The sequence below is a fragment of the Xiphias gladius genome, chromosome 7, assembly GCF_016859285.1.
Source record: "Xiphias gladius isolate SHS-SW01 ecotype Sanya breed wild chromosome 7, ASM1685928v1, whole genome shotgun sequence".
Taxonomy (NCBI): domain Eukaryota; kingdom Metazoa; phylum Chordata; class Actinopteri; order Istiophoriformes; family Xiphiidae; genus Xiphias; species Xiphias gladius.
In genome coordinates this window covers 18457616-18480503 of record NC_053406.1, presented here as the reverse complement: position 1 = coordinate 18480503, position 22888 = coordinate 18457616, and the positions used below count along the sequence as shown (strand labels likewise).

The window sequence follows — 22888 nt, the reverse complement described above, 5'->3', positions numbered from 1 at the left end:
AGAACAGAGCCATAGTTAATATTATTAGCAACACCTGTGATTTTCTTACTATGACAAGACAAAATATCTGATGGGAAAATGGTCTATGGTGATTGGATGAGATGGCCTTTATGACTCCTTATAATTGCAACAAACTATTTCCATGGTATCGCCCTGTTTTATGCTAAAAATTGAATAAAACATTTGCTTTTATGGATATTTATGGATGTTAAGGATTTTACTGCTTAGCAATTTGGAACATTTTTTGTTAATGTTTTTGTTTTTGTTTGTGTTTATGTTTGGTAATAAAATTTGAAACAGTCCCAACAACCTCACAACATTGTGTTAACAATGTTGCGCAAGCTATTGCTTGAGCATTACTTTTACTCACAATGTTTTGTGTCCCAGAATGAATAAATGCCAGTGTTCGTTGGGAGAATGTGAAATAGGATAAGAGCTGTGACATCAAGTCCAAATGAAATGCACTGTCTTTCCTATAGAGGCAGAAACTGAGAACAGTAGAGGGAGCATCATTTCTTCTGTTTATTTTCCTGCAGTGGACTGTTGGGATGGTCCTGATGGAGAGCCAATGGTCCAACACGGCTACACTCTGACCTCCAAGATACCGTTCAAGTCTGTCATAGAGACCATCAATAAATATGCCTTCATAAATAACCAGTGAGTCAAAGCTCCCTGTGGTAAAGTGTGTGTGTGTGTGTGTGTGTGTGTGTGTGTGTGTGTGTGTGTGTGTGTGTGTGTGTGTGTGTGTGTGTGTGTGTGTGTGTGTGTGTGTGTGTGTGTGTTTGCATTTGATTTTTTGTGACATTTTATGGAAAGTAGAGGCTTCCATTATCCCATGGGTATTGTTGTGGGAGAAAAATGGCCTTGAATGCCACATCATAAATGATATTCTTTGCTTCAGGACAAACAGCACAACATTTCTCCATGTGGACAAAAACTTACACAGAGATAGTATTATTGACTGTATATTGTCCTTTGCTGTTTAATTGTGTTGCTTTATGCTTCACTATAGGATGAAATACTGTATACTGTAATACCACCTACCCACACATAAAAGGCTGTTCCACCCTAATTTAATGCTGCAGAACCACTCTATTTTCCCTCATAAAAAAGTCTCAGATTATCATTTCTCACACTGTTATAATGAAATATCTATGAATTTGATGGAAGGTTTCCCACAAGGTTTAACAAGAAAGCTGCAACATTTAGAAAGCCAGGTTTTGTGTTTTTCAGGGAACACTGATTCCTGGCAGTAATTAGCACCTATTACTGAGCCATCTGCTTAGCAGTGTTTCCTCTGACTCCCCGAGGAGCCACTGATTGTCTCTGCTGGGTCCAACATTACCCAAACAAAGTGGTGAATGATGCAGCTTCCTGCTGCCACATTGGCTCACTTTAACATCTATTCCAGCTACTTATGATGGCAGCCGCTGTGCTATCAAACCTTGTATTTTATTTAAAGGTACAGACAGTACTGGAGTCAAGTCAATTACGTGATCAAAAAGAAGTGTAACTACATTTGGCAGAAGTTCATTGGAACTTTCACTACAACATCAGATTAAGGTTGTACATGTATTTTTTAATTTATATTCTAGCCGTCAATTTAACTGCTAGTTGTTCACTCTTCCAATTTTGTCACATTTTTAGTCTTTACGCTGAGCTAAGCTAACCATGTCCGGGCTGTAGCTTCATATTTACTCCAGACACATAAGGAGTGGTATGAATCTTGTAATCTAATACTTGTGATGAAAGTGAATAAGGGTATTTCCAGAAACGTCAAAACTATTCCTTTAAACACCAGTTTAAGAACTGAATTTTTTTTTAGCCTTTGTTTGACAAAATTAATACGCAGCAAAGGAAGCAAATTGCAATTTTTTTCCACCTTTGACCTGATTATTTTGCATTCATTGAAGCTGAAATGTATGTATTTTAAAATTCATCATGCATGTATTTAAAGCACGTCTCACTGATTTTGCAGGAACAGAGCATTCAGCAATATCTCAAAACAAAACAGAGTAAACATTAAATAAAACAGGACAAAGCAACATAAAGACAAAATACGCGGTTGGAGAGACATAAAAAACTGCCAAACCTGCTTAAGTTTTGGATGGAAAATTCACAACAAAATCCTTTTACTGTATTGGCTAAAACTCCTTTTTATATCTTTTTCATTTCTTTTTTAGATTTGACTTTATGTTTGCTTTAGATTACAGCTGAAATGATTAGTTGATTAATTGATTGAAAGACAGATAATCAGTTAAATGTTTCCTTCTTTCATTTCATTGTGCGAATTTGCTGCTTTTCTTTGTCCGATGTGATACTCAACTGAATATCTTTGAATTTTGGACAAAGCAAGCAATTTGATGATGTTGCTTTGGGCTTTTGTAAATTGTAATGGGCATTTCTCACTCTTTTCCAGCATTTTATGGCCAATCAATTTATCACTTAATCTGGAGAATACTTGAAAAACTAAAAAATAATGAAAATAAGTGCTGAAGTGTTCTAGATCCTTTTAGTCAAAAATCAATATAATAATTACTTAAATCAATAATGGTAGCGTTGTTATAGGTCTTTGCAATTAAAAACGGCATGTTCAATAAAGGCTACTTTCCCGAAGAAAACATTTACACTTGCTAATTAGGAAATTCTGTACCCGCATGTTCTCATAAACTCACATCTTATTAATTAGTCATCTGTTATAATGCTGACAGCAAGAACAGGTGAATAAATTTAACGTCTTGTGCTTTATCTGTCTCTCTCTCTGCTTTTCCCCCCCTTTACATTCAGCTGATATTTTATCATCAGTGCCACCTGTTAATATGATTAATGGCCCCTCGGTTTTATTGAAATGGAGTATATCACACACACACGCATTACACAGCTCATTGAGCTGCCTCGCTGTTTCACCTGAGAGGAGCTCCAGGATGTCATTGTCTCCGTGTTGAAATGAAATGACCCTGGATGTTACTCTATCAGTTTTCTCTTTTTGTCCTTAGCGGAGGACCCGCTTGTGTGTTTAAGTGTGTGTGCTTGCATGTGAGTGTGTGTTTTGGGGATCGGAGGTGAAGACGAGAGCGGGGCTGTGTCCCCTGAGGGAGAGGTGTCAGTCTGACAAACCTGAGATTTGAGCTGTGCTGCTGTGTGTCCACAAGTCATTTCACCTTTTCTAAATGAAGAAGACAGGCGGATGGACAGACAGAAACACACACACAAACGAGACACATTTTTTGTGCCGACAGGTTTTATGTAATTTATGGAAACTTGAATATGAACATATGTATTTGTCTTTTTTTTTTTTTTTTTTTCCTTCAGGTACCCCGTAATTCTGTCCATAGAGAACCACTGTAGCATCCAGCAGCAAAAGAAGATTGCTCAATACCTGCGAGAAATCTTTGGAGACAAACTTGATGTGGGAGATGCAATGAGCGGAGACTCCAAAACATTACCCAGTCCTCACAGCCTGCAGGGCAAGATACTCATCAAAGTAAGAACAAATCAACGGATAGATAGATGGATGCTGGATTGACAGTGCACGTTTTTAAATGAATAAATGAATTGCTAAATTTATGAGACCAGGTATATTTTATACGTGGTCAGTTGCTAAGTACTACCCATAAACAGAAGAAGAAAAGGAAGAGGAGATAGGGAGGACAAAACTAAGTCATTGTATTAGCCATAGAAGTGAAAAGAGAGAAGAACAAGATGCTGCCATATGATGACAGAGTGACAGAGTTTTTTTTTTTGTATGTAACTCACGCATACGAACAATAACCAGACACAATCTTCATTGCAACACATTTGGGGCTGTCAAATGGTTCATTTTAAATTTCTATTAGTCAAAACATTCTTTGTAATTAAAAGATGTGTGCTGAAATTCCCTTAAAAAAAATATACACTGCGTTTTACCACTATGGATCCTATATTTCCCAAATCCCGGGTTAAACTAAAGCTCAACTGTAGAATGAAAACTTTACCACAAAACAGGCTGCAACAACAGCATTCAGGTACCCCCTGTAATTCTGTCCATAGAGAACCACTGTAGCATCCAGCAGCAAAAGAAGATTGCTCAATACCTGCGAGAAATCTTTGGAGACAAACTTGATGTGGGAGATGCAATGAGCGGAGACTCCAAAACATTACCCAGTCCTCACAGCCTGCAGGGCAAGATACTCATCAAAGTAAGAACAAATCAACGGATAGATAGATGGATGCTGGATTGACAGTGCACGTTTTTAAATGAATAAATGAATTGCTAAATTTATGAGACCAGGTATATTTTATACGTGGTCAGTTGCTAAGTACTACCCATAAACAGAAGAAGAAAAGGAAGAGGAGATAGGGAGGACAAAACTAAGTCATTGTATTAGCCATAGAAGTGAAAAGAGAGAAGAACAAGATGCTGCCATATGATGACAGAGTGACAGAGTTTTTTTTTTTTTATGTAACTCACGCATACGAACAATAACCAGACGCAATCTTCATTGCAACACAGTTGGGGCTGTCAAATGGTTCATTTTAAATTTCTATTAGTCAAAACATTCTTTGTAATTAAAAGATGTGTGCTGAAATTCCCTTAAAAAAAATATACACTGCGTTTTACCACTATGGATCCTATATTTCCCAAATCCCGGGTTAAACTAAAGCTCAACTGTAGAATGAAGACTTTACCACAAAACAGGCTGCAACAACAGCATTTTTTTTCTAAATGCAGTCACTTGAATAACTTAGCAAGCCGTTAGAACTTAATAAAGAGGCTCAATATGTTATATTTACCCAATTGATTATTAATAATTCATGCATTTTTTCATTAGTTTAAAATTAGGGCATCACACACACGTCCAGTCCTGAAAACACCCTGGCACACATTCAGCGTTTTAAGACTGAAAAGTTGCTCCAAAGGCACTGGATTTACACTCTGTTGACTAATATTAGTGTTGTAACTAACATGTATGGATTATTAGCGACATAGGAGGAAGTACTGCAGCTGATGTTGTAATACTGCTTCAGAAAGTCTTAGGTAGGAGTGGATGGTTAGGTACAAGCTTGTGTAAAAACCATGGTTCACATCATGTCTCCTGCCAAAAGCCTGTGTTGGTTTCCTTAAGCCAATCTTTCCCCGAGCTTAACTAGACAGATTTAGTTGCTTAAACTTAAATGATCAGTTCCACATTTTGAGAAATACGCCGATCGCTTTCTTTGTCAGAATCATTATGGAAAGCTATTATGATAAAGAACCTGTTTTATCATTTAAATATGACATTCTAGTTATCTCAAAGTATAGCGTGTCTGGCTTCACAAACTTATCTCTTTGCAGCACCAACTCTTACAGTCCCGAAAGGCAGGGCAGGTGCCCAGTTGGATGATCTGTGAAACCACAGTTGATATGATCATCCTCAAAAAGAATGAAAACCCAACATGTGATTTTTTTTTTTTTTTTTAATATCAGCTCCCACTTTGATGGCATCAGACCCAGAAGATTCTTATCCACCAGCTCAGGTGGAGTTATCCATACAAAGAAACAGCGAGAGACAGAGAGAGACAGAGCATCTGAGTAACCAAAGGCTCTCAGCATTTATTGTTTTTTTGTTTTGTTTTGTTTTATTAGAAACAGATAAAACTGACTTTATCTGTAATGTGAAGAAAGCCCTCATTGTTTCCTGGGAAAAGGAGCTCTGGCTTTGTCCCACCACAGCCAGATGTCTGAAAAGTGAAAGAGCATCATTGATTTTCTATAAACCCCTTTACTCCTCTTTAACACTTTTCCTCCATCTCTGTCCTCCCCCTCTCTGCGCCTGTGTGAGAGCCTTTCACCTCTCTCCGTCCCCCCTGAGAGACCAGAGAGTCACAAGAGAGCAAAGTAAAATGGCATAAGGTTTTTTTGCCAATCGCAGCTGTAGGGAGGAGGGGACAGTCTACTTGTGGCAGTGGTTGAAGCGAGGCTGGTGATGTCAGCCACTGAAAGACTCAATGTACTACAGGAAGCTCAGAGTCTGCCATTGATTTTTTAGGAAGAAGAAGAAGCTTAGAAAATCTTAACTCCCACTCACACCTTCAGAATGGCTCACTAATGGGCCTCCACTCTGCTGAAAGAGCTGCTCGGGGAGCTTCTTGGAGAATCTGCAGCTGCTTGTACATTGTGTATGTGTTTGCGCGTGCAGTGTGTGTTTTGTGCCAATTTGGGTGCTTATAGTATATCGAAGTAATGGCTTTCACGCTGCCTGTAAATACTGGTAAAAGAGCCACATAAAGGAAGAGGCTACTTTAATGTGTGTATGTGCATTTTTGTGTGTACAGGCTTGTTTGCAGCAAAGTAAAGGTCTGAGTGAAACGTATTCAATTAATCTTTGTTAGTCTTGGACTGTCTTAGAGGTGCAACCTGTGTGGGCGTTGTTGTGTATAAAAGAGATGAGCGTGGGGTTGTGCTGCATTTAAGACAAATGCGTAGGTCAAATATGTGCTTGTCACTCTCCTCCCATCTCTTTGTTTGTCTTCCCTCCTTCCAGGGGAAGCGTCTGCCTGCCTATCTGTCTGCGGACGCCGAGGAAGGGGAGGTATCCGATGATGACAGCGCTGATGAAATCGAGGAAGACTTCAAGCTCAAGAGCAGCAACGTAAGAGAGGAATGTAGCTATAAATATTATGCGCACACGAACATGCATGAACTCTCAAATTACCACCACCACACAGACACATTGCTTCACATTACTTGAATCTTTCTTCCCTCTTTTCAATAAGTTTTTAGTATTCTCGGTCCAGGTGTGCCCATCTGTCGAGTAAAGTTTACGTCTCTATTTTGTAATGAGGTAATCGAAAAAATTGCTTACTTACTTCATTTTCTTTAATTTCAGTTAAATGTCAGTAATTATGAACTTTTTAAAATTTATATCATAAACTACAATCATAATAAGAAAACTGAGTATACTGGCAGTGTAACCGGTCATACAGGAAGAGCTTGTCCATTTAAATCAGAGCAAAACAGCTGTACTATTCCTGGCATTCACCTGTCATGGACCTGCCCTCGCTGCCATTTTTCTACACGTCACTGAAAGCAGAACAACATGCACTGAAATGCTTTGCATGAACAAAACATATTCTGAAGCAAAATAAAACAATATTTTGATAGATACAACATTTATTATAAGTGAAAGGACACTGTAAAACTTAGTTTTGTTCATTTTATCTTTAAAACGTACTTTCCTATTAAAAATAAAGATGTAAAAGTAGCTTAACCTTTTTCTCCATCTGCTATCTGTCTCTGTCTTGGCAGCTTTCTTTTGTGGGTCCATGTGTGCTTCCCTGTCAGCTTTTTATGAGCTACTTAATCTGTTCATTAAAAAAAATAATGCAGCAACAACAACATCCTATCAGAAAAAAAAATGTCTTTGGATTGACAGGGATTAATGTTAGAGGAAGTAAACCCGTTCCTCCACATACAGGCACCACAAAGTTAGATAATGGGCTCTTAATTATATCGTTGTGCTCGACGTAATGACTTCAGTAATTGGTTTGTAATGTTGGTGCTTGTAACATTTATTGATCATCATGCTGTAATGTTTTAGAATAATCAATACTTAATGATGCGGATATAAATATTAAGTCAGTGTCAGCTTAGAAAAGAGTTTGAACAAGCTGTTTTTCAAAAGATAAGCATTGCAGCAACATGTCGCTTGCTTATACAGATCACCCCTGAACTTTCCTTGTGCCATTAATGGCAGTAATAATTCTTAATCCTGTTCATTTATTCTGTGATACAGTGGTGCCAGGGCCCTCCTCATCACATTTAAAGCAGGAAAACACTCAGTTATTTTCCAGACGGTTTAGCTGTGTAACTGAAAATGGCATCGTTCTTCCACATTTAGCTGGAGGCATGAGTCTGCAGATGCCACTTTGGATGATCATTGCCATTTTAAAGGGGTGGTGGCAGGTTTCCAATGATGAGAGGTTTTGTACTGAGCTCATTAAACCAGTTTTCAGAGCAGTCACCACTAACATTTCACTAATAATGGGCTGTGGAAAAAACACGACTTATATAATGTTTTCCCCTCTCTTACTGTATATAATATCAAATATTTCTATTGTTTTATCTGAATTTTTTAGAAAAAAAATTAACAACCCTTGAAGTTTTTTTCCTTTTTTAAAAAAAAATGATATGCAATATATCTCATGAGCCTGTTATAACTCGCTGAAATGCAGTCAGATTTTTCTAAAGGGGGAGCTGTTAATGCATTATCAGACCAGTTCTGCACATCCCAACATATGCCACCTGTAGTACAGGACAGTGATAGCAGTAGCAGTCTAGACCTGCAGATGTAAACATGTTGGGACATGACTTTATACTTGTCAATGATAGTTGAAAATGGCAGTGATTTGTACGGGTCTAACATCTCAGCTTAGAGCTCACAATAAAGTCCAGTATTGAGTATATTTTATATAGGGTGATTTAACAGACAGATGTGAAAGTGGCATCAATCTTCTTATCTAAATCTTAGCAAGAAAGCTTATTTACCAAAATTTCACACTTATCCTTTGATCAAACATTAACCATGGACACCGGCAACAGCCTATGTGTCTGTACAGTTTAAATATTTTAAATATTAGACTTGTACCTTCTATTAGCTAAATTATAAAAATTCTGATGTTAAAATCTAGTGGTTAGTAAATAATCCAATACAGGAATTTATGGCTATAAATCACCAAATGTTTGATTTGAAGATGTTAAGTTTTTTTTGCTTAAGTAGTTTTTTAGATATCTACAAAGAGGGCATGTTCCTTAAGGCTTTTTCAGCGCACATAATAACAGTTGGAGCAGTGGAAAATCTGTATTCTTTGCAATATTAAGCAAAAAATGCAAACCAGTTATGAAATTACAGGTTTAAAATATACAGTTTTAAATATTAAACACACAATCTCTCTCTCTCTCATGTGCACAAACTTGCGTCAGCATTTAGTTTTGTTGCCTGCAGATGGCGCACATCTGTATGTCTACATCTGCACTTAGTTTTCTTGCCAAAAAGTGGTGCTGGTTGGTCTGCAACTGCATATCTGACTGTGGTGCTGCGGCTCTTCCGTTGTTTACTGGCTGAGCTTGGTTTTAGGTGCTTTGCATCAGCGACAATGTGTGTCCATGCTCCCAAGTTGCACTACTCTCCATTTTCTCCTGTCAATAGATATGCCCTTTTACCTTACCTTATTGAAATAACCTCCCTGTCTCTCTTGCTTCCTTTCCTTGCTGTCTTTTTCTTTCTCTTTCCCACTAACGTTCCTCTCCTTTCACGCAGGGCAATGGTCACCATCAGGTGGAGTCTCACATCAGAAAGAAACTGGACTCTCTTTTGAAGGAGTCTCGCATCGGAGACAAGGAAGATACCGACAGCTTCAGCATCCGAGCTCTGCTCCGAGCCACGCACCAGGGCCTTCAGAAAAACCTGCGGCAGGTACAGCCCCAAGGCAATGGGGAGATCTGCATATGGAGCAGAGTAATACTTGTATCTATAATCAACAGATGAAGAGGAGAAAGAGAAGAGAGGGGGCATAAAACTATGCCTCAGTATTCATGAAGGGAGAAAATAAAGGAGTAGAGTAGTTACTACACCACTGACAGGTCAAACACACCCACCAAACAGATGAAAATGCGATTTCCCTGCTCGCCTCTTGTGCTATTTTTATAAGCTTCAGTTTCCTGACAGCCTTTTTAAAGTAATGAGTGTTGTGCATCAGGGTTTCCTATTCTCTTTATTCTAATCCTGCTTTGTTGGTGATCCCCTTCACCTCATTCTGTCTCTAAAGCCTTTTCTGTCTCTGTCTTGCTTACTGTACTTTTCCTTTTCTCAGTTTCTCTCTTTTTCTTATTTCTCAACCACTCTCCTCTTCAGCTGTGCTGTCCTTTACTGGCTCTTGTCCGTTGTAGCCCCTCCAGCTACTGACTGAGCTTTAGGGTTTAAGTGGCTCACTGGGTGCTAATGTGGCTGTTATTAGATTCACACCAAATGATCCACACACACGAATGTAAACAAGCACACACAAACATACAGATAGTGTATGAATGTGTTTTCCTTTTCTCTAGAGCTCCAGAGGGGTTCTGAAGAAATCCCAAAGCAGATCCTTCATCACGACACTCAAACAGAAGGTGAGGAGCAACGAAAGACGGATTGCTCTTTTTTCGCCTGATTCTTGATCTATTTGTGTGGGGTCTCAAATGGCAAAATCGGGTTAGTTCACTTTTAGGTTAGGTGGTAATGAATCATTTCTCTGCTTAATACCACATCATTAAAAAACTTTGGGTTTTTGGGTAGTTTTCTTTTTCAGGACGCCTTTATTGAGGAGTATCCAACTCCTTCTTTGTTTTATTTACCTGACACCCTGTTAGGGCTCTGACGCACCAAACTGGCCTCAAAGAACCAATGGTGTCTTTTGCATTTGAGGAAAAATTGAGCGAACCTGCAACTATATGGGTGAAATCACTAATGGGTTTTTTTTTTTTTTTTTTTTTTTTTGGATTACAGTTAGATTCAATTTAATTTATCATTCATTTTACAGTATAATATTGGTTTGGGGCATCAGTGTTGTGTGTGTGGTTGTTTTGTGTTGCAGACATTTGCTTCTTTTTTACCTTCCTCTTTCCCTCTTCTGTTTAGCAACTCACATCTCCTCTTCATTCTTTTATGCCTCCCTCTTTGCATATTATGCATCCTCCCACGTGTGTGTATATATGCGTGCATGCATGGGTGCATGTAATCTGTTGGCAAGCGGCCTAAACTTTAATTACTGCAACCTTCTTCCTCTTTCAACTCCACTTTAGCTGTAATAGAGGTGTTGCTACTCTCAGGAAAAAAAAAAAAACAACAACAAAAAAATGCACACTTCACCAAACACACACTTGCTATAACTACTGTACATACGCAATACCTAAAACACCCACCAACATGCACAAACACAGACACAAACTGCTACTACAATAACAACACCCTATGAATCACAGGCAATTTGCTAAAGACACACAACCACCAGCACCTCCTGGCCTGTAAAGAACTCTTAAACTGTGAGTTTTTGTGTCGGCGGTATCATGTATGATGTGTATCATGTTTATTTCAACTGAAGGGAGGGATATAGGCAGTACTCTTCTGCTTTTCAACCAGTAAGAAACCCCTCATTCCAATGTAACTTGTGTGTTTGTTAAAATATTCCTCTGTGTGTGTCCATTGTCCAGAGGCACTCCAAATCCAGGCTGTCATGCCAAAGCATGGACAAGGAGGAGGACAGCCAGGAGAGGTCTGGGAGGGAGGCCGGAGGACAGTTCAACAGGTGACCTTCGACTTGCTTCACCATTACACTGACAATCGCTGACAACTGTGGGGTTTGATAGTTGCTGACAGCTGGGAGCATTAAACAGGCCAGGGCATCAGTAGTGCCATGCAACCACTAAGGCTTCTCCAGCAATCATTTATGTGTGTGTGAGGGAAAGAAGTCTCAAGTCTGGAGACAGCAAAGAAGCGAATTCTGATGAAATTGAGGCCACAAAAAAAGGCATCACATATGGTTTTGTTACTCAGCTCCAGTGGTTCATAGCTGGGTTTATTGTGTAATATATGGTTCAAGATGGACATTTTATCCAACCACAGCTGTGTTCTTTTATTAGAGATTTTCTTTTTCTTTTTTCAAATGTAGTTTTAAGGCTTTGTTTTGACATTGACGTCATTCTCCTGGTTAAAATGAAAGATCAGTAAATTAGCAACACCACACTATAAAAATATTCAGTTATAAGTAAAGCTTCTGCATGGAAAACTTCACTTAAGTAAAAGTACAGATGTAATGGCAACAAATGGACTTGGAAATATTTTTGAAAATAATGGTTGCTCTTAGAAGTGAGGGCTCATTTCCCCAGTATTATATCATTACATTAGATTGTTATATTGGATGCATTAAAGCACGATAGTGTACATTTTGAAAGAAGAAATAACACAATATTCCACTTAAAAATGAAAAGTTGAATTTGGAAGCAATACAACACACCCCTGACCACTTTAATACAGTCTTGCGTTTTGCTGCTACAACCTCACTTTCTCTGATATGACCAGTAGCTAATGTTGGCTAATGGTAACTAATTGCAGCAGTCTTTATACTTTATAGTGTCAGACTTTATGACACCTTGTGTTTAGCATTTTATTTTATCAATAATTATTATTTGTGACCATAGTAGCCACAGTTCTGCAAAAGATACACTGACTCACTTTAACATGTTAACAACACTCTAATGTTGTAGTTGGTCAGGGTGGAGATGATTTAGACTGTTTGATATATGTTTAGGTAGTTAAATCTCCAAAAAATTCTCTATTTTAAAAACTGATCATGTATTTTTCTCTTAATCTTAAAAGTAAGTAGTAACTATAGCTGTTATATAAATGCAGTTGAGTAAAGAATGCAGTATTTCCCTTTGAAATGTAATGTTGTAGAAGAATAACGTAGCATAAAATTGGAATATTAAAGTACTGTAAAACTACTTAAATTAATTAAATGCATTTTGTTAATTTCCACCACCGCCTACGTCACTTTGAGTTTTGCTTGCAATGCATCCACTTCACTATCTGTTCATGTTATTATTTTAAAAAATAGATCTTAGTCACTAATGAAGAAAAAAAAGAGTCAATGTCATCTGCAGCTTGAACATCTCCCGATTCTTTTTCACACACATTCTTTGTCCACCTCCGGGTCTTTTGTCCTTTCTCTTTTCGAATGAGCATTGGCAACAAGTATGGAAATTCAGCTGTGTTTCCTCCCTAAGTCGCTCTCTGTGTATAAGGCCTTCGTCTCTCTTTGTTATCCCAGTCACTGTTCCTGGTTGCATATTCATATATGCATGTTCCCGGGATCTATCGCATTACAGATTCCTGCAAGCATGCATCTTTGTGGCTAAGTGACCGACTGTTTTTGTGCAAGACTGCGTGCGCATGACTGTGTGTATGTAGTTGTATGTGAGCGTGAATGTGTGTGAGGTTTGCTGCACTGAATGCACTCTGGCCCCTATTAAGCCTTTTGCCTTTGATGCTCTTTCCTGCGGTTTACAAGCTGCTTCTCTGATGGACAGTCCTCTCTTGCCTGCTATGTTTTTGCCACTGTAAATACTTAAATGGGTAGATAAGTGTGTGCATGTCTTACGTCACATCCATTTTACTTTATGTGTCTCATCTGTCCTTTACATGATCTTACTCACTCCTCTTGGCCCTCTCTTGCAACTGTCTTCTGCCATTTGGCAATCGTTGTAGGGGTGGAAGGAAGAGGAAGACGATGAAACTGAGTAGAGATCTGTCAAACCTGGTGGTGTTCACAAACTCTGTTGCCTCACAGGAGTGCCTGAATGAAGGTGAAACACCAAAGCTCTGACACCTGCAAACACACACAAGCAAATAGGTACATTGCAATCTTTCCCTTGAAGAAATTTTCTCATGCCTAACCCACGTTTCTCTTCAGGTACTCCAGGTGACGTTCTGTCATTCAGCGAGACCAGAGCGCAATCTCTGGTCAATCACAGAGCCGAACAGTTCCTGGCTTTTAACCAGAGGCAGCTGTCACGGATTTATCCCTCAGCCTATCGTATCGACTCATCCAATTTCAACCCCCAGTTCTACTGGAACGTGGGCTGTCAATTGGGTAATACAGCTGTCTGTTGCTCTAAAGTTTTGACCTGTTTGGAGGATGTCTGTTAATGAAAACACCTGGTGCCTTCCTTTTAGCCACATACATGTCATTACATATCAACTGAAGCTGCATACCACATGCACACACACATACAAACAGACTTCATCTGTGGTCTGCACAAAACACACTTCATTTACACATATCACATTATGCAGTTAGTTAGTGGCCATGTTTGCAGAGGCTAATGGGTATGAGCGTGAAGCAATACCCATTAAGCCTTTTACACTAAAAAGCCACTCAGTTGCGCATGGCATGTGTGTGTACTGTATGTGTTTGCATGTTGTGTGTGATTGAGAGCCTGCAAGTGTAGGAATTTGTGAGGATTAGGGAGAAATACATAAAGAAGCTAGAATGGCACTCAGTAGAGCGCAGACCTCTGCCAAGGACTATGTCAAACAACATGCACCAGACTTCAGAGAAAAAAAAATTCAAATTCATAGTAAAAGATCTGGATCTGCCCCAAAATTTAACGGGTTCTTTCCTGGCCCATGCCCCATCCCTCCCCCAAGTTTGGTGCAAATAACCTCCTTGGTAGAGGTGATAAGAATAAGATGTGGGAATGAGTAGTTAGAGCTAAATAGTTTAATCTGTGCAGAAATGAACAGCACGAGACAATCTAAGATCCAAAAGATTACCAAAAATAGAAACAGTTACAGAGGAGAAAATAAGTAAAAAGATAAACAAATGCCAACCTCTGAAGTAGATTATCTTTGAAGCAGTGGTGATTTGTCCTTTTTGTCTCCATTTTCTTTCTGCTTGTTTTTCCACATCCGTTTTTCTTTTTTTAAATCAAGGTTTCAAGGCTGTGTAGACACAGGCTTAATGAATAAAAGAATGAATGAATAAACCAAAGAGGAGCATTGGATAAATGCAAAAAACACTGACCCCTAGAGTGACAAATCAGTCAACTCATATGATTTGTGGTTTCTGGCACAGACTATTGAGCATCCTCTGTGATTTTCACAGATTATGTATACGACACCAATATCTGGATAACAACTGAATCAATGGATGACTGTACGTGGGTAGAGGTTTAGTGAAAATGAATAACTAAATAAACATTCTTCCTCATCCTTCCTTTTTTCTTTATCAGTTGCTCTGAACTACCAGACAGAGGGCAGGATGATACAGCTCAACAGAGCCAAGTTCATGGTGAATGGAGGTAGTGGCTATGTCCTCAAGCCCCTTCCCATGTGTAAAGGTACTGCAACGAACAGGCTGCATGCACATGAACAAGCACAAACACGTGTATACAAGCCATTGTTTTGATAATTTATATAAACACTGATTTTCAGTTTATTTGTGATTGGATCCATGAAACAATAAGTTATAGGCTCAGGTATAGCATTATGTTTTTGTAGGAATGGAACCATGTTGGATTTTTAACTCACAACTGAAATACATTATGTACATGGGATAAGGGGATTTTAAATATAAAAGTTTAATAAAAGATTAATACATAATGTAACGTGATATTTTTATACTGTAGTATAAATCAGAAAAAACAAACTAAATGAAAGATCAAACTCTTTAACTCTTGATTTCCAATTAAAATTATAATAATAAAAAATATTGCATAAAATGATATACACAATTAGAAGAAACAGTAATAAGTGATAACTTGTTCATCATGTTATATACATTTTCCGGTAATTCCATGTGACTTCATGTGTTTTCTTCTTCATGTGAATTCAATATATTTGCTGTCTTTGGGATCTCCGCTGGAATTTTTTAAGCGTTGTGAGTTTGAAGTATGTTTTTCCCCACCACATTCCCCTTACTATAGAGACTTGCAACAGGGAGTTAGCTGAACAGCAAAGCAGAGGCATGGATAATTTTCATGGCCGTGCTGCACATGTAGTTTATGATGCTGCTCTTTAAGATGCAGTGCTTATTGAGAGCGTACAACATGTGTTTTCTAGTGGACGTGAAAGCAACTGCGGCCACACATATTTATATAATCTAATTAGTTACAGAAAAATGAATATACATATCTCTTATTTTCTCACTTGTACATTTGGTATACAAATATATAGAAACCGGATCAAACAACAATTAGAGAGGGTTTGGATTTTGGGATTAATTCTTGCTCTGGTGTCTTTCATTCACTCCAGGCTCCTTTAACCCGTTCAGTGATGACCCACTTCCAGCTTACCCGAAGAAGCAGCTCATTCTCAAGATCATTAGTGGACAGCAGTTGCCCAAACCACCAGACTCCATGCTGGGGGACCGTGGAGAGGTGAAAACACACCAAAACACATACACTGTTTGCTCACATTCTCCATCTGTCTTTTTCTCTCCCAAGTTCTATTCTCTCTCTCTCACACACATCTCATAGTTGACTACTCAGAGATGTTAATCTTGTTCTCAACAGAAATATATATATATATGTATAATTTTATATTATTATTATATTATTATATTATTTATTTTATATGTATAAAACATCATAAAATAAAATATAATTCATTTTATTGCCCTTTCTCCTCTATCAGATTATTGATCCATTTGTTGAAGTGGAGATCATCGGTCTTCCAGTTGATTGCTGCAAGGAACAGACACGAGTTGTTGATGACAATGGTTAGACACACACAGATCAACTTGAACAACACCACAATATCACAATACTTTAAACTCACTTAACCACTGAAGAATGTTTCAATATGTCATTTTACACATTAGAAAACCGGTAAAGAATTACCTTAAATTATAAGAACTTCATTATCTGATTTAGTACCCCCCAACCTCCAGCTCGACCTCCTAACTGCTGCAGTTTCTGTTTTAAATAAATGGCTGACTAGTTCTTGTTGGTGGGACTACTTTTTTATTTTATTTTTTTTTTTACTTTTTCATCCTCTGAAAAGTGCCACATGCACACTATCATACTATATATACAATACACTATACATAATATGGAACATACTGTTTGTATGGCACACAAACAAAAGCAATTATAATCTGATGTCATCTGATGTCAACTCACCTCTGTGAGCTTCTGTGATCTTCTAATATTTATTAAAAGAAAAGAAAAAACAGGACAGAAATGAAACAATACCATAGCCACCGATGCTGCATTTTACTCTAGGCTTTGCAGCCCTGCCAGGATCAAAAGTCAGATTAACTAATTAGAGGCATAAAGGAAGGAGAACAGAGGTTGGTCTGCTGGTGTCACCCCTAAGATGTATCTGCAGTTGAGGGCAGGGGGAGAAGAAAAGCCTTCTGTGGGAAAGGTTATGGAGCCCTTAAAGCTCAACAGTATTATAAGATTAGTGTGCAGGGCACTGATCCATGAAATACAACATTTGACACATCATTTCTACCGGCTCCATCTGTACTAGTTTATTTAATATTTTGTGGGATGTACGTTAAATATGTGCTTGAATGAGACACTGATGAGACTAATTCTAATTATAATGACCGTATATGTGTGTATTTTCCTCAGGTTTTAACCCAGTATGGGAGGAGACTCTGTCTTTTACACTTCACATGGCTGAGGTGGCTTTGGTGCGTTTCCTTGTCTGGGACCATGACCCTATTGGACGGGACTTTATTGGTCAACGGACTGTTGCCTTCAGCAGCCTGATGCCTGGTCTGTGCACAAATCCTCAGCTTTATCTTTTTTTGTGTGTGTGAATGACATGAACTTAAGAGGGGGACACAGTTTGTCACTGGCAGTTACAATCAGTTTTAGTTCTGCTATTTAACACAAATAGTGCTATGGCTATGGGGCACATTATTCTGTGTCTAGTGAACCATGATTTGTACGGTAAAAGACCTGTGGCTTGGCAGGTTTTTTTGTTTTTGTTTTTTTTGTTGTTGTTGTTGTCCAAACCTATCAGAGAACTCCTGATGCCCTCTCCCCAGGCAACTACTACACAATCACTAGTATGATGAAAGCTGTTATCCTTCTTTGACTCACTTTCTGGCTCACATGCTTTCTCCGTTCATGTCTAACAACAGGTTACAGACACGTTTACTTGGAGGGGCTGACTGAGGCTTCCATCTTTGTGCATGTGTCAGTGCATGATGTCTACGGGAAGGTAAGTGCTGTATAGTCCTGGTGAGCACTGTAGCATTCCCAGCTGTGACCTTCTTTTGTCAACTGAGATTATATTTTGGAGGCAAACAGAAAGAAAGTGTTTCTCTTAAGACATCAATCCATTGAAGCTATGCTCCTTCAATCCTTTGTCTTTCTAGTGGAGCCCTCTAGTCCTGAACCCCAGCTTTACCATAATGCACTTTCTAGGATCTAACAAGGTACCCTGACGCCCTAGGCTCTGTGTGGTGCTGCATGAAACAGTAATGCATGATTCAAAAGTACGGTTTGTGTTCAACTGTATCTTCAATGGCTTGTTTGTGTGTGACATTAAACCACTGAGTCATACAGCTTAATTACAAGGTCAGTTTTTATTCAGAGTTCATTTTTTTTTCAACTGCTGTTGTCTTATTGTAAACAATGATGGGATAACTTGCAATGTAAGCATGCATAATCCACAACAGCTTCTTGCACATTGTGTGTTGGGGTTAATTTAAGGAGAAAGGGTGCCATCTATAGGCAAAGTATCTAAAGCATGCAACTGTTAAATCATTTCTTAACTTAGTTCAATACATGGCATATCTTTTCATTGTTTTCGTGAAAATTAAAAATTTAACTTCAAACTGTAATGTGCGAAAAGTTGTCTTCAGAAGTGCACCTTGGTTGATAATGGCTATTTGAGAAGAACATTTTCTCTGCTTTTTGCAGATACCCCCCCCTCTTATTTCCTTACTGTTGTGTTCCTCCTGTCCTCAGGGTCATCAGCTGCGAGGTATCCGGGGTTTGTTTAACCGTTCCTCCAAGTCCTCTGTGGATACAAACTCCGGTGGCCTTCGAAAACGCTCCATCAGTGATCACCTCCTGCGGCGCACAGCCAGCGCCCCAGCAAAGGGGAGGAAGAAGACCAAGATGGTGTTATCAGAGTCAGTGGCTTCGATATCAGACCAAAAGAATGGCACAGGTGCAGGGACAGGAGGAGAGGGTGTGTCAGGGAAGGATGGAGGGGCGGAGAAGCGGCTCCAGCCCCGAGCCCCCCTCATCCACAGACCTATCTCCATGCCCTTAGACAGGCTTCTGCAAGGGCAGCTATCACTCTGCTCCCCAGACAAGGAACAGCATGATATGGGTGCAGACACAGTCCTTGGTGGGTATTTTCTTCTCGACCTAGTCAATGAATTAAATATGTTTCAGAATTATCCAAATTACACCAAAATTACATCCATTCTACTTTAATTAGCGCAAATCATTATCTAATACTAGCACATACAAAGCCACAGCAATGTGTGGCATTAATTACAGAGTCCCTTTCGGCTTTGGGAACATTTTTGTTGTTTTAGCCAAGTAATTTCCTTAAACTGTATGACAAAATACTACGTTTTGTGATAAATTGGTTGGAGTTGAAATGTCTTAAAGGAACATTTTGCCTTGCTTTGCACACTGATTAATGTAAGATTTAACTTTTTCTGATTTCTCTCTCCTTTGCTTTACTTATCCTGCTACAACTATCTAAAACTCATGAACCATGTTAACTGATAGAACAGCCTACTCTCCATGATACCTTAACATGCCTTTTCTGTCCCATCTTCATTTGTTGTGCTTCTTTATAGTAGAGAACTGACTAGGATGTTCCAGCAGGTAATCTAAAATACCTATTGTCTGAAGGTTGCATCTTTCAAAAACATATCAGTATTGCGTCCACCCAGTGTATTTTGTTTGAAAGTGGTCTGAGAAATATATTGGTGTGTCATTTGATCCCATTTGACCAAACCAATCCCATTTGACCATCTCTTTCCTAATCTGATGTTCGCAAACGTGGATTCTTCCTTTTTTTAACTTCCACAGCCTCATTCTCCAGCTTCCCCTTCACAGTTGTATTTGGTGATCCATTTGTCTTTGTATTGCTATTGCCTTGTATTGGCTGGACTGTTAATTGTTGTCATTTAATTGTTGGTTGGATTGGTGTTCAACATCAAATGGTAGTGTATAAGCCTATCTTTATTAATCTTTTTGTTCAATTGTCTGTGTCCACAGGAGCTTGCCCCCTCAACAAGCCCAGGTCTTCCTCTGTGGACCTTCTCATTGAATCATGTGCTATTAAACCAAGCATCTCTTCCCCTTCTAAGACACATACAAATAAGAAATTCGACCAATCAGAGGAGGCTTCTTATCTGGTTATTGGTGGAGGAGACGTGAGAAAGGAAGAAGACTATGCCAATTACCAGTCAGAAGACAATGGAGTCAACAAATCAAAGATCATCTCAACCGGAACAGAGAAAAACTTTTTGGTCTCACATTCCACTGATGACAAGATGAGATCACATAAACCCGAAACATCATCAAACAGCACAACATTCACAGTTGCACCTTCAGTCTCCTCATCGTCCTCCTCTGCCGCCTCCTCTGTGGCTCCTCTTTCTCCTGTCAGTATGGACTGTGATCTGAAGAATCCCAGCTCTTTGCATGACAGCACCATCTCCAGACTCATTGATGCTGTGTCCTTAGGCAACGACCACGACACATGTGGCTCTATTTCTGCTCTGATTGGTCAATTTGAAAGCACTGTTGACCAAAATGATTTCACATCATTATCTCATGATCACACTCCTTCCCATCACTTAAACTTCAGGCCTACCGCTCCTAAAGCACTGCAAGATATAAGGTCTCCTATCAAGTCCAACCCAGCCTCTCCTAACAAGGAACACCTTATAAGTCCCCAACAGGTTGCTCAAAAAACGAATCCTGTAAATCGTCAAATCCTTTCACCACGCAAGATTTCTCAGGCAGCTACAACTGCTCCAGGCCTCTTCTCCAGCCCAGAAACTGCTGAGCTTGAGGAGGTTTACACCATTCTGGATGAGGAGGTGCTGTTGCCTGTATCAGTGTACAACCTGAGGAAACAAACAGTCCACATTCAGGCAGACACTATGGAGAGCATGTCCTCAAACTGCTTGGGGTCCCCTCCAGCAAAAGTAATTCAGGGTTTAGGGAAGGGGCACAATATGGTTTGGGATGAAATGCACAGAAAGACGTGCGTAAGTGAAGGAATTGAGGCGGCAGAGGAGAGTGTATATGAGGAAGTGTATGATCCCCCAACACCAGTGCCTGAGATAGAACAGGGTAATTCTAAAAGGTACATGAGCTCCTCTGTAAACGACTGTTTCCAGTTTCTGCATGACTCACCTAGAAATGCTTTTGCGGAAGTGGAGATTAATGTTGATGAAGATCCACTGGATATGATGCTGACCTCACCGAGACATGGCAGCCAATGGGAGGGGCTCATAAGTCCAACCAAACGCCGTGCTATCTACGAAAACCATGAGTCCACTCCCAACTACTCCCAACAAAAACAGCCTTCAAAATACCATGATCCCAAACAACAGTACCCATCACATGCATCTCATGTAGCATTTTCACAGTGTCCCTCCCCAATGAACCAACCTTCCTATCGGCTGTCCAGTTATGACCAACACCATATCAACTCTCAGCCTTCACCATTCCACAGACCTGTCAACTCTAGACCCTCAATCCCTAGTCCGCAATGTCAGAACAGCTATTGCATTCCTCAAGGCAACGCTAAGGCCCCTAACAACAGCAGAGACTTCAACAGTTCCTACACACAACAGAGAAGCTATAGTGGCAGCCAGGTCCTAAACAGGTCTCATCAAAACAGGCTAGGGTATAAACAGATAGAGGGGGAGCAGGTGAGGTGTTTCCACAATGGTTTCTCCTCTTCTGAAAGCCTCCCTGGCCATTCTACAGTGTCTATAAGCATGTGTAGAGACAGAGGACTATATTCCCCCTCTTCAGACTGCAATGAAGTGTACAGCCACCTGGACTATGAGTGCATTACACCCTCATCAGAGACTTGCCAAAGTCAAACACAATCACCTACCCTGAAGCAGTCATGGAAGCAAAATGTTTCCCTCATCAATCGTAGGCACCAGTCACAGCCTGAAACCAGTGTTTCACTGCACTCAAACTTAAGGCCTTTATCAACTCGTTCCCAGTCTGCTACCATAGACTCAACAGCCCCCAGCCAATGTAAGTCCAAATCCCTTGGGGACCTGACCTCTGAAGACATATCATGCAACTTCAAGAGCAAATACCACATTATTAGTCGCAGTTTCATCACTCCCCATATGAGGAAGCAAAAGAGGATGGGCACCATGGGGGAAGTAACTTTCCAATCACAGTCTTGTGATCCACTTACAGAGCAGTTACGTAAGCTGGTCAGTCTAGAGGGGGATGACAGTGACACAGAGAGGCCCCAGTCTCCTCAGTTGGATCATGAAGCAAAATCCCCACTGTCACAGCCCCAAGCAACAAGTATAGCTCCTATGGTTCCCAGGGATGCAGATGATTCCCCTCCGCTCCTTACCCGTCGCCTATCTTCTAGGAGCCAAAGCAGAGTACGTCACATCAACAGCCGTGCTCGCGAAAGACAGCAAGAGGCTCTAAAGCCTCGGGCAGGAATGGTGATCAGTGGTACCGCCAGCATTGGTGGGGTGGTATTGAGGAATAAACCGGCCTCACAGAATCCACCAGCGAACAGACACTCAACTGGCTCTTACATAGCAGGCTACCTTGGTCACCTGGAGGACAGGGGACTTCCTGAAGGTGCTTGCACATCATTATGTTATGGAAATGGGGATTATTATGGAGATCGGTACTTTACCGATGACTCTCTTCCGAATGCAAACTCCTCCCACTCAGAGTCAGAGCCCGAGGTCTACTTTCTGCTCAGATTGTAGCTCTGATACAAACCTAAAATGAGATAAAGAATTAAGCACTGATTTTTGATGATGTTCAATTACACCAAAAGCCAGAGGATCAAGGAAATAAATATTTGCCATTGTTTGTTCCCACGTTCACAGACCAGTAGGTTTCCCTTAATCTGGGCTATTTCTAGAAAAAGATATAGTCTGTGCAATATCAGTGAAACATCACATATAATCCATGGTTGGATCTGACAGCATGAATTTCCTGTATGAAATTTCCACTATTCAATAGTGAATGGTCTTTCTAGTCTGGCAGTGTTGTCTATATTTTGCTTAATGTGTAAATGTACTTGGGAACTTTGATTCCCTCCAAATGGCTTCCTAGACTGATTGTACAGATATTTGTTATCTTTGTCCCTGTGATGTACTGTCCAAACTGCGT

At 39.7% G+C, this 22888-nt stretch overlaps 1 protein-coding gene across 2 annotated transcripts in view; it reads left to right on the top strand.

The window, feature by feature from the left end:
* Positions 1-22888, top strand: part of plch1 (phospholipase C, eta 1) — a 51389-nt gene extending 28501 nt beyond the window's left edge. For both annotated transcript variants that reach the window (XM_040130095.1, XM_040130094.1), the window contains exons 8-23: positions 537-657; positions 3313-3484; positions 6504-6611; positions 9279-9434; positions 10064-10126; positions 11207-11301; positions 13260-13357; positions 13465-13644; positions 14786-14893; positions 15807-15931; positions 16188-16272; positions 17135-17281; positions 17653-17732; positions 17890-17949; positions 18485-18872; positions 19760-22888. In XM_040130095.1, the coding sequence (XP_039986029.1) occupies positions 537-657; positions 3313-3484; positions 6504-6611; positions 9279-9434; positions 10064-10126; positions 11207-11301; positions 13260-13357; positions 13465-13644; positions 14786-14893; positions 15807-15931; positions 16188-16272; positions 17135-17281; positions 17653-17732; positions 17890-17949; positions 18485-18872; positions 19760-22479 (4706 nt within the window). In that variant the 3' untranslated portion in view covers positions 22480-22888. The remainder of the gene's footprint in view (positions 1-536; positions 658-3312; positions 3485-6503; positions 6612-9278; positions 9435-10063; positions 10127-11206; positions 11302-13259; positions 13358-13464; positions 13645-14785; positions 14894-15806; positions 15932-16187; positions 16273-17134; positions 17282-17652; positions 17733-17889; positions 17950-18484; positions 18873-19759) is intronic.